Source organism: Diachasma alloeum, unplaced genomic scaffold, assembly GCF_001412515.2.
Source record: "Diachasma alloeum isolate Michigan unplaced genomic scaffold, Dall2.0 Dall_scaffold_00288, whole genome shotgun sequence".
Classification (NCBI taxonomy): domain Eukaryota; kingdom Metazoa; phylum Arthropoda; class Insecta; order Hymenoptera; family Braconidae; genus Diachasma; species Diachasma alloeum.
In genome coordinates, this window is record NW_021680427.1 from 1,838,977 (window position 1) to 1,854,473 (window position 15,497).

Genomic DNA, 15,497 nt, shown 5'->3' on the forward strand with positions numbered 1-15,497 from the left:
CCCCCTTAAGGTCATTAAACCCTCATGATCGCTTCGTTCGTCCCTCCCGCTTGACCTTAACGCTAGTTTGGTCACCATATGAGAACTTGCGACTTTGGTCACCTCCGCAGGGAATCGCCGCCGTGTTATTTAGGTCCAAGCGTTGCCGAATTCACTCTATACTGCCCGGCCGCGTTTAGCGAGACTTCGGCAACGTCGCACAACGGGCAATTTCATTTAACATGGGAAAAAATTGCCCGTCTGTTAGAAATAATTTTTTTTCTCCAGGAATTGTGAATATAAATAATTTTAAAAAATATTATAATTTGCTAGACACTTGAATTGACGCATTCCAATTTTTTAGGATTTTTCCGCTCAGCCAGTCAATGGTAAGAAAAAAAAATCGACCTTCTGCGGCGTTTCCCTCCTATGGTGACCAAACTAGGGTTAAACACCGTCTGATCCTCATAACTACTCTCTTCCCGTTGAAAAATGACCGGGGCCATAGGTACCTTATAATAAGCCCACGGAACATAAACATTCGGGCGACGATGAAAGTGCCGAGAGTGAGGGTAGGCCTCGAGCGCTCGCAGCGCGAGGTATCTTATGCGAAGCCTCTACTGTAATAAATCCCATTGAAAATAGTATAAATCTCGAATTAAACCAAGCTATTAATCCCAAAACCAAGAATGAATCTTTCAGTTCCTTTCAAATTAATAATAAATAAACAATCATCGCATGTTATTCGTAAATTTTCTTGCGTGAGCTTAGTTGTTAGCTCCGGAGTATCGACTGTTCGATACAGCAATATTTGGAGGAATTGAATAGACGAGTGGAATCTCTCTGCACAACTGATCTCGTAATTAATTCCACCGGGATTATTACCCTTTCCGCAGAATGAGTTGTGTAACATTCATGACTCTTTCATCCTGTATTATAACAAACTTACTACGATACAGAACAAAGTGGAGTGATGTACCGCAGGCGTGCAAATTTGAGTTTGTAATTTGTGACAATGTTTAAATTGGCAATGGGAGGAATTATGATAATGGAGTTTAGTTTTATTGGAGTCATTGCTGATGACGCGGTTGGAGGAATTGGATTGGTCTCGTTATAATTCCTGGAAATTGCTATCTTTTTGCTTCCGAATGGAAGTTTTGTAATCGGTCAAATTTAAGTTTTGGATTTTTTGTTGTTATATCGATCCAGTATAATCCAAAATTGTATAGAAGATGATTAGTTATAAATATTAGGATTTTCAAGGATTTAATTACAAAGAGTTACATAGTTCAGTCCTTTCGTGAGTTGGACTCGATACATTTTTACGTGAGGAATATAATAATATACAGAGTTTTTCAATCCTTAGATTAGAAGAATCTAGGAATTCATCTATGATGAGTGTTGCCTCTTTGTCGTGAGTGAATAAAAAAACATTGACATGGTACGGGGGGAAATATAATTGTGTTGATTTTTAGAATAATTCTCAAAAATTTTATATTTTATAAAAACAACAATTCCGAGAATATTTTTGGGTATGATGCTCTAAATTCAGTCAATGCTAGCTGAAAATATTAACTTCAGAGGTATTCTCTCGAAGTTGAAACATCGTTGCGATACCTACATTCGTTGGTGTGATTTTTTCCATGATTTTTGTAAATTTAGAATTTGTCGTAAATTGCTCTGAAAGAAAAATTTCTGATGGTTTCTTCAATTATGATGCTTCAAATTCATTTCATAATATAGATATCAGCACTCTTCCATTCGATTTGTAAAAGAATTTCCGAACTTATTTTTTTTGCATTTAAAAGTTTGTTGATTTTCCACGTTTTGAAAATTTTACTTCCACTGGTTATTTGAATAAAAAAAGATGAGTATTGCCTCTTTGTCGAGAGTGAATAAAAAAACATTGACATGGTACGGGGGAAATATAATTGTTTTTCGTGTCACGGGACCTGGAAAACCCCATTTTCGAAATTGGAAAAATTTCTGATGGCTTCTTCAATTACGATGCCTCAAATTCATTCCATAATATAGATATCAGCACTCTTCCATTCGATTTGTAAAAGCATTTCCTAACTTATTTTTTTTGCATTTAAAAGTTTGTTGATTTTCCACGTTTTGAAAATTTTACTTCCACTGATTATTTAAATAAGAAAAAAGAGTTTAAATTGATTCAATTATCATTAAAACGATCTATTTTAGATTCATTTTTATCGGATAAATGGATGGTGTAGATGTATATTATTTCCTATTTGAAAATTTATCAAATATTAAATTAAATTAAAAATATAACAATAGATAAAAGAAGAAATTTCATTGAATTTAATAAAATTATTTGAAATGATGAATTATATACTATAGGAGCGGATGATGGACAAATAATAGTTATGATAATGAATTTTTCTAGTTGCATTGAAGTAATTTTTAACGTCATATGTGAAGGAATTGAATTGACGAGTAGAATCTCTCTGCACACGTGGTCTCATAATCAATTCCACCGGGATTATTACCCTTCCCACAGTATGAATTGTTCAATATTCATGATGCAACGGGCGCAGGACGTGTGGTATAATACGACGTCAAAGACAGACTTCAATTTCAGGATGCATGATGTATCGAACTCGGACATTGGTGCAACTATCAGCGAAACAAGCTGGTGCATTGCACGTGGATCGGGTGATTTAATTAATTCGGGAGGAAAAATGAGAGAATTGTTCTGAGAATTATTCAATGGTGAATAAACTATTCAGATGTTTCCATGACTCAAACATTGTTATTCTAGCAATTTTTAATCACTTTTTTAGTGAAATGAATGGAGGATTAAGTGAATGATATCTCTAGTTTCAATTAATTTTTCAGTGAATAATCCAATCCGCATTGTTAATTATAAAAACCCACCCGCGGATTATTTTTCATTGTTTTAAATTTTTAGCAATCACACGGCGAGAAAAATTACCAGGAAAAAACGTGAATATTACGTTTCGAAAGGTAATCCGCGAGCGAATTAAAATTCAATAAAAAGTGTGATTCGGAACTGAAATTGTCGTTCCGTAATTTTTCCCAAACGATTGAGAAATTTTATAGAACGGAACGTAGAGATTACTCACCGGCTTCATAAAAATTATTGAACGTTCCAAAAATTTTTATTTTGGAGGCATAATAAGTGGGAAGTTTCTATAAAATTTTACTTCTTCGGGAAAAATTACCTGACAATTTCGTACTTTGTTCGGTGATGAACCTGAAAATTCACTGAATGTTTCAGATTTCTTCTCTTACAATCCTATAAAAATTGCCGGAAAACGATTCCCCATTGCAGATTACGTAAATTGTTCCCTAATTCACCAAATAATTTTCTCCGTGCTCGCTCAACTCTAGTTCTAATCCAACCGAAAACATTCAGACGGCATTGACATCCCCAAAAAAACATTTGACTTTGCCTCGGTCCCTGGAGTAAAGCCCATATTTTTCCATTGACCCGAAGCAGAAACCATCAGCAAGTATTGTGTTCGGACGTAACAGACTCTAGTTCTCAAAGAAATACAAATGTCCTGCAATCAACAAAAATATATTCGCACGTTCATCAAGTCCGAACGATACGCCGACAGCACAAAAAAAGTGTAAATTACAGAGTGAAAACCATCAATTCTATCAAATGCACGGATATTACTCACTTCGATGTTTCAATGACACACATGTACGCAAGTGAAGGAAGGGGAATATCACACACCGGCGATTCCATCACGAGATAATCGAATGGTAGCAGCGATTAGCCGAGCTCAGTGATTAGTCGCGTGTCGCCTGTTCCGGCGTATCAATTTACGGGTATGGCTTCTAATCTGGCGTCAGTCCTCCCTTCATGGCACTCCCGGACGCGATGGAGCTACTCAGGATTTACCAATTCGACCTTCCAGTTCTCGTCTATTCTCGTCTATACTTATTGATAGATAATTTTTGGTCATTGATGTTTTCAGGATGGCGAAAATAGGAAGAGCGAGAAGAAGGAGACACCTGGACCGCCGCTGCAGACAGCCTCGGTTAATGTTCGGGCACTCATTGAGGAGAAGATCATTCAGAAGAGAACGACCGGTGAGGATCTCTCATTATAATCAATTTATGACGTATTTACAGATTTGGAGAAGAGTGATACTGAATTCAAGATTTGACACGGGAAATTTAGGTAATCACATGATGTCCTACTTTTTTCCGATTTAAGAAATGTTTTCTGCACTGTCAAAAATTTGTGGTTGAAATTTGCAATCCATTTTTTAGAATTTTCATCACATTTTAGTTGCACTGAACTTTCGAAGAATTTTGGCATTGAAAATTCAGAATTTCACGGGAAAATCGATGAGAACTGTAAATGTTAGTTTAATTATTCCCGGGTAATTGATAGAAATCAGGAGAATTCTGATAAATATGTTCTTGGATTTCGAATTAATTAGAAAGTCAGTGTAATTTGACATTAAATATTCATTTTTTCACTGATAATTCAAATACATTCAGGAATTCTCGACTTAATGCTGTCCAAAATTTTGGAATTTCATTGAATTTTTGGTGAAATCTACTTTTCTCTCCGTATGAATATTAAAAAATCCATTTTGTTATTCATCTCCATGTTCATAAAATTTTCAGTTGGGATCAAGGGAAAATTTGGAGAAATAATATAACAACGTTCGTTAATTTGTCATAAATGCGACGTTTCGCTGGAAAAAATTGAAAAATCCATTCTCCCCAAAACGTAGAATTTGACGATTTCTATATCACCGAAAGAGCTTATTCATCCCATGGCTGGTCTGTTCATCCGACAGCGGGGAAAAAATGATACACACGCCTTTGCCTGCCAATATATTTCGTGCGAGTGGTCACGGCCCGACGAGCACAACGTCCAACTCTTTTCCAACCCCCCCCCCCCTCTCGCCCCTCTCCCAATCCACCCTTTCTCCATCCCCCGTTGATTTACCGTTCTAACATGCCAGAATATTTCTTGCATTGTCCACGTGGTTGTTATAAATCAAAAAAGGTGCACCCGCTGTGCATTTTCTACAATCGACGCTGCCTAACAGTAGAGATGAAGAAGGAAAAGAATATATGGGGCGGTTAGGGAAAGAGGGGGCGATGAAGGAGGAGAGGCTGAACACGGCAGAGGGCGTACTCTGCGGGTTGCAATTGGTGAGAGTACGTAGCTGTAGTAACAAAGTGGGCGCTTTTAACGATTTATGATTCGATTCGTTTATTCGCGGTGAAATCTGTCAATTCCAAATTCAAGGGAGGAAACGGTGGCTAAATCTTGGAAAATTTAGGGGTTTCGAGGGCAAGTTATTACAGGATCTCATTAATCGTCTCTAGCTTGTGGTGATAATGGTGAGGTTTTGACGTGTGTAGACGTTTCAATCGTATTCCGGAATCCGGGATCGTATATTCTACACTGTTAACAAAATTTGGCTGAATTTTCTGGAAAAAGACCTTGATTTCGATTTGAGGAGAAAAAGCCAATGGAATTTCAAGTTTCTCTGAAAATTCAAGTAAAGTTCCATTTTTTTAGCGGTAGGAAGACAAAAATTTCACAATTTAGATGAATTTTCAAGTGAAAATGAATATTAACTGCCGAATTCCCTAGAATTTTCAGGGAATTCTGTTGAAATTCCTGGAATTACAGAGATTTTTAAGGAATGCCCTGAAAATTCAGAGGAATCTGGAATTTAAGGAGAGATTTCTTTGAATTTTCCTGATTTTTTATTAATTTTCCGGGAATTATTAAACTGAAATTTACAGTGCTCACGGAGTTTTCCATGAAATTCTCTATTTTAAATGACAAAATTCCTTGAAATTCCAGTAGAAATATTACTTCTTAGAAACTTCCAAGACTCTTAACGGAAATTTCAGTAAAAAATTTTTAATAGTGTAGAATCTGGAATAATATACCCGAGTGGGAATTCCACTCAGGCAGCTTGGGTCAAATCAGTTTTAGGTCCAATAGTGGTCAGAATTTCTTGATTAGACTTTCAGATCAGGATCTGATGAGAATTGTGATTCTATTCTGATCAATCAAAACTCGAATAGATCCGTATCGGATCTGGTACTGCGAGGAAGTCACCGGAATATTATTCAGGAATTGAGGATAAAATATTCCGGATTCTGGAATATCATTCTGGATTCCAGAATATTATTCCGAATTTCGGAATGCAGATATTCCTGATTCCGGAATATCATACAGGGTCTCCCAAAATGAAATGTCATCCTCGTGAGGATAGTTCGGGGGGCTCATTTGGAGAAAAAAATTTTAATAACATTTATCTCTCCGACGCTTTATTTAAGAGTGACTATAAAAGAAACGCGCGCTTCGTGCGTGCATCCTTAAGCTAGTGGTTCATTGTATTTTGTATCCTTTCATTTATTTTTGAAAATAATAAGAGTAACACTAAACAATCAAAGGAACATATAATTCAATGTCACGTTTCTACCATGACTTTTTACAGCTAGAATTATATTATTACACACAAGATGATTACTTCATGTCACAAGATAGTTAAATTGTTCCGTAAAGTATCCAAAACAGAATCCACTCATTAGTTAATCTTTGCTGAAGCTCCTGGATTATACAAATCTTTTTTATTTCTTTAAAAGAAGATATTTTGTTTCAATTTTCCATTTTTATCATATATATATATATATATATATATATATATATATATATATATATGTATAAAAAAATATATTCAGAAAATATTTTTTTTAAAAGGAATATGAAACAGATTTGTATAATCTAGGATCTTAAGGAAAGATCATCCTTGTTCTTAGGCTTAAGGATATCCCTCGCGAAATAGGTTGCTGACAAAAAAGATGACACCAATTTTTTTAATTTGAGGAGATTGATCAAAAAAGGGAAGATCAGCCGCAAAACACCTTCCCGGGAAAAATCCATATTCTCTCTGTCACTGGAGATGGAGGAATGCAAAATATGGCAATCGATTGAGCATTCAATGCGCAATAGATCATTATGAATTTTGCTCCTCTATTGCCAAAACGGGGTGAGAAAAACTGCGACAAAATTCACCGGGACGTAAGAGCCATTTGGATCCACGACACGTTTTCATCTCCAAACGAGTCTCCCGACCTACTCCGAGAGAAGAACAAACACGTTCTCAAACAAGTCTTGGTTGGGCCAACAAAATCGCTAGTTGAAAACTGCCAAAAAAGAATTTGTTTGGTTCAAATTTGAATGTCTCAAACATGAGTAATTGTTCTGCTTTTGACAGCAACGAAATAGTTGGCTGAAGAGGCGAATGATTCACACTAGACGGTGACTTCAGGATGAAAATAGCTCATATAGAGGAAAATTTATCAACAAAGATTTTATCCCCAAGTTACAAGATTGCTATCATATAATTATTATTGTTTCATTTAAGGGTTCATTTCTTGTCTGTGATTATTAGACAGCCGAAACGAAAAACTACTATCCCTTGTTTCGCATAAAACAAATATTTTTCGGGAGCAAAATACGTATGGGTGTATTGAATAACGAAGGAGTAGTACGAGAATGACATTTTTGATAATTTTCAAAAAACTATTTTCGTGAGAAGGCCCGGTAAACCGCGTTTACGGGCCTTCTGACGAAAAATTGCATTCATCACACGGTCCAAAAGTATTTTCTGACGAATGTGATTATAGGCCTCGCCTTCGGCTCAGCCTACAAAGCCACATTCGTCAGAAAATACTTTGTGAACCTTGTGATGAAATAGTACTTTACATGCCCGAGTCTTGGAAAACAGATCACCGTCCCCCACGTGCAAGATTGCCTTCCGAGCTGAAGGCGAGGATGGCAAGCACGTGGGGGAGGTGATCTGAAATGGGGTTTTTCAGGTCCTGTGACACGAAAATAACTATTTCTTGGCACAAGTAAGACTTGTTTGAGAACTTTGTCGTTGTTCTCTCAGTGTATCCTCACAAGGATGACATTTCATTTTGGGACACTGCATATCCAAAACTAATGTTTTCTGTCAGTGTACCTTCTAACTCCTTATTTTGTTTCTCATGTCAAATAATTGTGGCGTTAATAATTGTTATTATTCATTCGACTATTTTTCTCCATTAACGCACGTATGAAAAAATGCTATAGATTTTCTATAGGAAATCGTATGGAGAATTCGAACATTTCCTATGGGATTATTCTGGTAGGATTTCCCACAGGATTTCCTATAGGATTTCCTATAGGATTCTCTATAGAATTTCCTATCAGATTTATGACCCTAATCCTGACCCTTGTGACCGATTGGTTTCGAGTCTCAATTTTGTGTGTTACTTTCTATAGAAAACCCTATAGTGAATTCTATAGGAAATCCCACCAGAAAAACATTTCCTTTAGGAAATGTTCGAATTCTCCATAGGATTTGCGTCATCCATGTCACTCTGAAAAAATATCTACTGTTAGATCTTCCATATTTGCCTCCGAAAAAAGAGTCAGCCTCTTGAAGCAATATTGCATTCAACTGACTGAATGTAAATATGAAGTAGCAAAAATACAATTTTCCCGATTCTCATTCATATTAATTCGTATTATCTCTAGTAAATTGCTCATGAAATATGTTCCGAAACAAAACATGTTATGTAACGGTAGGAAAACATCGTATTCCGAGTTTTCCTGGAAAAATGCTGGGTACTTCACGTATCTCCAGCGAATAACGAAGTATAAACGCAAACTTTTTTTCAAATGCCCTCTGGCAGTCGAGTGGGTAACTCGCTACTCTGTTTACCCACTTGACTGCATATTTTCATGCGTGTATGATGCTGGAAGAAGTGCCTCCGCGTAATTATTGATGAAAATAATTTTGTTTTTCATTCGGATTCTTTACTTTGTCTGTTTACATCTAGACATTCAATTGATTGATGGCTTCCGTGTAGTTATTGATAAAACCTGTTTATATAGAAATTCATTTTCCTGATGAGAGATTTCCCTTGTCACATTTTAATAACATTCAATTCTTCTATGGATATTTGCTCCATCATCATTTATCAATAAATTGAAGAAAATTAAATTAATTCACTAATCAATTGAATCAATTGAAGAAAGTATTTATCCAAATTTTTCTATTTTTTACTCGCTTTATCTAAATAATTCAATTGAAATTCGCATTTTCCCCTCAGAGAAAGAAAGTTTCCAATTACCAGAATCTATTTACTAATTTTATGAAACTCATGGTTCTATAGAAGGCATTGTACTGAGAATAAGAAACTGATTATTTAATTGCAGAACAAAAATCCTTAAAATTTAGTAACGAAAACCTACTTATTTTAACCGAAGAAGAATTACTGATTGAACTTTTTGGATATAAATTTATTTTTCTCAATAAGGCTTTTGCTTGTTACATTTTCACATCATTATTAAATCTGATTCTTCATCAAATGTATCCAGACGATTAATATTCATGTTAAAAAAATCCAGTGAATTTTTTAAAGTGTTTTGTCTTTCTGAATTTTTTTTTTATTCTAATAGCTACAACTAGAAATAACACGAAAATTTCACAATTCCTTCATCGTCAAGCAATTGAAAATTGAAAGACATTTACTATCGAAATTTTCCTCCTTTCTATTCGTTTTCACCAAATAATTTTGATGAAAATCGCAGTTTCCACTCAGAGAAAGAAAGTTTCTAATTTCCAGAACCGATCTACTGATTTTAAGAAACTCATAGTTCTACAGAAGGCATTGTACTGAGAATAAGAAACTGATTATTTAATTGCAGAATGAAAATCCTTAAAATTAAGAACCATTGATTTTCTGAAAGCTCGAATTCCCTTCTTCGTCATTTGACATCCAGGATATTCAGGTGACGAGTTCGGTACAATTATTAATAAAACCTATTTCTTTTCTATTGAGACATCTCCATTTCCCGAGCCAGAACTGTAAAATAATTCTCCTCTGTTTTCATCTCCAGAGTATCAGTAATATACAAACATTTGTATTCATCTTTTCTTGCATTATCAATCGGCTCCCAGATAATGGGTATCAGTTCCGATGTTTTCGGAGTTGGATTCCTTAAAAATGAAATATTCGATATTTACCAGAATTATTCTGTATCTTGTACCACTATCACAATGAAATTACTCTGTAAGTTACCCTGTTTTAGCGAAGTTTGTCCACATCTCGACGATTCTTTGGACAATGCGATTATGAGTATCGTTGGAACACAAAGGTTTTTTTCCGAATTCATCCATCAATTTATGATGGAATAGGAAGCTTAAATCATCAGCATGGGAGGTACCTGAAGAAAATAGGATCATTCATCTGTCGTTCGAATAGTATTGTAATGGCATAATTTTGATACACTAGGAGAAAAAATCCAACAGAATGAGTCACATAGAAAAATCAACCTCTATAGACTTTTTCCTATAAAAAAAATATCTATTAAAAAAGAGACGGCAGACTTGCATTAATTTTTAATACGCAAAAAACAAATAGAATTTTTTCACCGAATTATTTCAACAGAATTCTACGCTGAGAGAAAAACGAACAAGTGCTCAAATAAGTCCTGTTTGGGCCAACAAAATCGTTAGTTGAAAATCACAAAAAAATTGTTAACATGAATAATTGCTCTGCTTTTCACAATAACTAGACTAAATTTATTTTTGCAATACAAATTTTTAATCTTGGCGCACGCTTCGCATGTTCAGCACAAAAAAAAATTGTTTTGATAATTTTTAACAAACTATTTTTGGCCCAAGTAAAACTTTTTTGAGAACTCTGCTGTTTTTCTCTCAATGTAGGAAAACTTTAACAGAGATCTTATAGACTTCCAGTAAAAATTTCTTGCAAAAAGTGAGAGGTTTTTGTCAACAATATGATTCTCGGTGTACACGGAGAGAAAAATAGACCATAATCCCGTGCGAGTCCCTTAAAACATTAGTGAGCTACCCACTAGCCATGTGACCAAACAGGAGTTACCAAAAAAATCGGACGGTTCGTCTAAAAATTCGAATGTGGCACTCTAATTTTTAAAGATCTTACGCTACTTTTCCCTGGGATTTCCTTAAAAATTCGGGTGCCACACTGCCACATCCAAATTTTTGGGTAACCATGGTTTGGTCCCATGGGTTGGTGAATAGCACACTAATTTTTGGTAGAATTTCCTCTCCGTGTGTGGCTCTCTAGGTAGGGTTGGTGGCAATGCCGCCAGTGGCGCTACATGCCCATGAAGAATTCTTCATGTGTATGCTTCACTTGATTGCGGACTTCTAGGTTGGCGTGAGCGCTCTTGGAGCGTAATAATGGCTATTACAGCGCCACACGAACTTAACTGTTTCTCTTTATCAAGACCAGGGCTGTGGCAAACGCCGTTTACGAACATTATCAAGAAAAATTATGTTCGGGACTCGGTCGAAAACAACTCCTCTGACTCGTGTGATTGCATTCCTCGGCCTGCAATCTTCACATTCGCCAGATAAGTTTTTTTCGGCCTTGTGACGAGAACAGCCATCTCTGTACCTGGTAAAGTAACCTTGGGGTTCAATTTGGCCAATGTCTGTTTGATTTCATATGACAAATTGTAGAAGTAAGTCGGAGCGTTGGAGGCTTTCTGGTATTCAAGCACCCAGTGTGCCATAGCAGTGAAGCAAGCATCAGTAGTGAGTTTCACCAGCAAGGGAATAAGCTTTTCCTCATTTCCACAGTCACGTATATAGTGCTCTATAATTTTAGGAAATGAAAAATTCTTATCCTCGTAATTTTTCGAAGGTATGGTTGGAATTATTCTCCCTATCTTCCTGCCGAGAGCTTCGATTTCCTCTTAAAACATGAAAATCATTAGTGGATCATACAAGAAATAAAAGAGATGCTGTATACCTTGTAGCATTAACGTTTCCTCACTGACAAGGCCAATGATACAAGGAACAAGGATTCCCGACTTTACAGCTTCTTGATGATTTTTCGGACATATTGGATCATCGGAAGGTGCATCGCATGCCGGAGAAAAAGTCGTCTCACATCTTGTGAATTCCTGAAACATCAAATGTTAATCTGATATCTCTCTCACCATCGTTAATCATCAAATCACTTACATCTGGAGTACGAAGTCGCTCTTGAGCTTCGAGCAGTGTCTCCACTTCGACAGTTCGTAAATACTCTACGATATCCGTTGGATCAGATAGTCCTATTGCTAACATATTTGCAAATCTTTTACCCAATCCCACAGCATCTTTTGGAGTAACTATAGATGGTGCCACTCCACTCTGAAGAATAACTCTTTGAAACAGCCCTGTACATGAATTAAACAATGACTTGGATGAAATTTACGATAGTCGAGTGGAAACTCAAATCAGACTAGAGTAGAGACTGATCAGTAAAGACTTACTTTGATCAGTTTTGCATCAGAAATATGACGCTTGTTTGAATCTATGCCTGATCAAAGTTCTAGGATCCGATACAGATCTAGTCGAGATTTGATTGATCAGAATACGATCGCAATTCACTCTGCTACATTCAATCCAGATACTCTGTTCAGACTCTTATCAGATCCTAATCCGCAAAGTCTAATCAAGAAATTCTGACCAGTATTGAATCTAAAACTGTCTTAGACAACGAAATTTCTACCCAAAAAACGCAAGCTTTATTTGAGACTTATGATCTCAAATTGGGACTTTCAACAGTCTCAAGTGGAGGCTTTCCGAGTTCTCAAATTGAAATTTTTGTAAGTCTATAATTGAGACTTTCAGGACTCTTCTTTTAAAAAAATTTCAAATTGAGTTCCGAAAGTCATAACATGAGACATTCAAAAGTGTCAACTTGAGTCTATGAAAGTCAAGTCTCAATGTGAGAATTTGAAAGTCTCCAATTGAAACCTTCAAAAGTCTCAACTTTAGACTTTCAAAAGGGTTTAATTGAGATCTCAACGTCTCAAATTGAGACTTTCAAAACTCTCGACTTAAGAATTTCAGGCTTCAAATTAAGACTTGAAAATATCATTTCAACACCTTTGAAATCTTAAAATAAGTTATTATTTTTTTGTGTGTATTCCTGCAAATTTCGGTTGTAATTAATGAATATTACCTCGCGTCTTCGGAGATAATGTCAAATGATGGATGCAACTAGCCCCTGCACTGTGACCGAAAGCTGTTATATTGTTCGGATCACCACCGAATTTTGAAATATTTTGCTTAACCCACTCCAGAGCAAGAATTTGATCCTTTAAGCCGTGATTGCCGGGTGCAGCTCTATCTCCCAAAGTGAAAAAACCTTAAATGAATTCGGTTGTCGATAAAGTACCGAATTGTAATATCATAATACTTAACGAAGTGAGACGATATAATTATTCTAAATACCTAAAAAACCTAAACGATAGTTAAGAGTGACTACAATAACATCCTTCTTCATGAAATAATCAGGTCCGTGAACATCATCGTTTCCAGATCCAAACTCGAATCTTCCTCCATGTATCCAGACCATCACGGCTCTCGACTTAGATGGCTCCAACGATGGTGCATACACATTGAGATAGAGGCAATCTTCGCTACCGATGAACCTCTGTTGCTCGCGATTATATTGACAACATATTTCACCAAATTTCGTAGCATCTCTGATTCCCGTCCATCCGCCAATCGGTACTGGATCCTATGAAGAAAGTTGTACAGTAGGAGTCCTATAATTTCGATCCGACGGGGGAAGAAATTCCGAGAAGTCGAAAATAGTCGGCCGAGCTCTTATTGGCCAAGCGCGCGTAGTGGGGAGGTCAGAGAGAGAACGCATTATGTTGCTCTCTGTCTTCGGCCGTCGGGCAACAGTGAGTACATAACCCCAAAGTAAATTTTTCCCAATGATTGAGGTTAGGGAAACACTCGGGAGCATAGGGCTATGCACCCGGAAGATGATGGGCCCATTCCGTAAACGGAAGGGGTGGGGACTGAAAGCGCGAGAGTGGGGACGCAGTGACTCCGCCCGTCGAAAATCGCCGGCTCGAAATTACAGGAATCCTACTGTAGAAGTAAAGGATCTTTGAATGATTAATAGTGATGGCGCAAGACACTTTACGAGATAAAACTTTGGAGAGCTGATCTCGGTCTCAATGAACATGGAAATCTTTGTTCTCGTCTCAGTCTCGAAATGCGCAGTATCGACTCCTCTCGTAATGAATCCGACTCAATTTATCTCATCTCGGTCTCAAGTTTTTCGTGCTTTTTAATGTAAAATCTCGGTTTGTCTCGTCTCGGTTTTCTACATATAAAGAACGCAAAAAATTGGAAACCGAGATGAGATAAATTGACCCGGAGTCATCACGAAAGGAGGCGATACTACGTATTTCGAGACCGAGACGAGACCAAAGATTTCCATGTTCATTGAGACCGAGATCATCTCTCCAAAGTTTTGTCTCGTGATGACTCGTGAAATGTCTCGCGGCATCATTAATTATTAATCGACCCCCACAAGAGATGACCAATGACTTTAAACATTACTTCAGAATAATTGTAGACGCGAAAATGAATTCGGGGAGATTCATTCAAAAGTTATGACGTTAGTCATAACCCGCGAGAACCATGTTTTCCCACCAACTTTCAATGTCGCAGATTCAGGCAGAATTTCTACTACTAACCTCAGCGGTTTCACCATTCGTTTCCCACATTCATTGAGTTACACTTGGATATGGAACAATATGGCATGACACCCTCGTCCACAAGTGGAAATTCGTCATTTTGAAAATAGAGTTGAACATTTCGAAATGATAATGAATTCATGTGGTGTACTGATTTGCCCAATATCCGACGATTTTTATATACAGATGATTAACTATTTTACTCACACGAAATCGTAAATCACCGATTGGGGGCATTGCATAAGGAATACCTCTGAATGCCACATAAGTTCCTCCAGCTATGTTTTTATCAATAGTTCCCCGCAATGCACCCGAGTTTGTAATAATTAAAGGAGCCATCACGTTAGGAGGAGATACTGTAACCGCTGTCCTCGTCTTTGAAGAATCGCACGCTACGAACTAACGAATATTGATGAGTGGTGGGTGATAATACTCGAGACAAAATGAGACAAATGATTGCCTCCTCTACTTCATATGACCTCCAGTATTCTTATCAGCGCAATTCGTTTAGGCACTAATCGATGGAAATTATATGATTACGGTTCTATAACGATCTGCCATGTGCATATATTCGTGTGTAAGTGAGTGACTGTCAATGATCAATTAACGACAATTTTTAGTACTGATTGTGGGTTCAAAATCACGTATCTGATTCGAGTTCTCATAAAGAAACCCGAGTAAAAATTTCGTCGGTTTATCATCGGTTGCCGATCAGGTGCAACCGAGATGGTTATCGCTTTCACAAAGGTTTCGATGTACAAGGAACTTATGAAAACGTCGCGCAGTTACCTCACAGGCTACAAGTAGGTTGTAACCCTTCAAAAACTCACGTGATTATTTATTCACCTAATTATTATTAACAATTGGCCCCTAATAAATAACGCATTAAATAATGAGAAACGATTTATACACGCAGACAAGAAAAAAACACATTTCTGGGGAG

The 15,497-nt window shown here is 36.7% G+C and overlaps 2 protein-coding genes across 3 annotated transcripts in view; one reads left to right on the forward strand and one right to left on the reverse strand.

Moving 5' to 3' along the window:
- Positions 1 to 15,497, forward strand: part of LOC107038772 — a 469,173-nt gene that overhangs the window by 433,093 nt on the left and 20,583 nt on the right. The window contains exon 10 of the mRNA XM_029126156.1: positions 3,951 to 4,065. Coding sequence (XP_028981989.1) covers positions 3,951 to 4,065 — 115 coding nt within the window. The remainder of the gene's footprint in view (positions 1 to 3,950; positions 4,066 to 15,497) is intronic.
- On the reverse strand, positions 9,290 to 14,979 carry LOC107038773 (esterase FE4). 2 transcript variants are annotated; one of them, XM_015258031.1, is made up of 8 exons: positions 14,762 to 14,979; positions 13,290 to 13,578; positions 13,018 to 13,203; positions 12,030 to 12,226; positions 11,815 to 11,968; positions 11,458 to 11,658; positions 10,093 to 10,237; positions 9,290 to 10,010 (listed from the first exon to the last, which is right to left on the reverse strand). In XM_015258031.1, exons 1-8 carry the CDS (start codon positions 14,891 to 14,893, stop codon positions 9,845 to 9,847), a joined length of 1,470 nt encoding a protein of 489 aa, XP_015113517.1. In that variant the 5' UTR covers positions 14,894 to 14,979; the 3' UTR covers positions 9,290 to 9,844. The 2 variants fall into 2 exon arrangements, with proteins under 2 accessions (XP_015113517.1, XP_015113516.1); XM_015258030.1 differs by having other exon boundaries at positions 11,458 to 11,757.

Coding starts and splice junctions, on each gene's coding strand:
- LOC107038773 (XM_015258030.1), bottom strand. CDS start 14,893: ATGGCTCCTTTAATTATTACAAACTCGGGTGCATTGCGGGGAACTATT. Junction 13,579..14,761: donor TCGGTGATTTACGATTTCGT/GTGAGTAAAATA, acceptor CTTTCTTCATAG/GATCCAGTACCGATTGGCGG. Junction 13,204..13,289: donor CTATCGTTTAGGTTTTTTAG/GTATTTAGAATA, acceptor AATTCATTTAAG/GTTTTTTCACTTTGGGAGAT.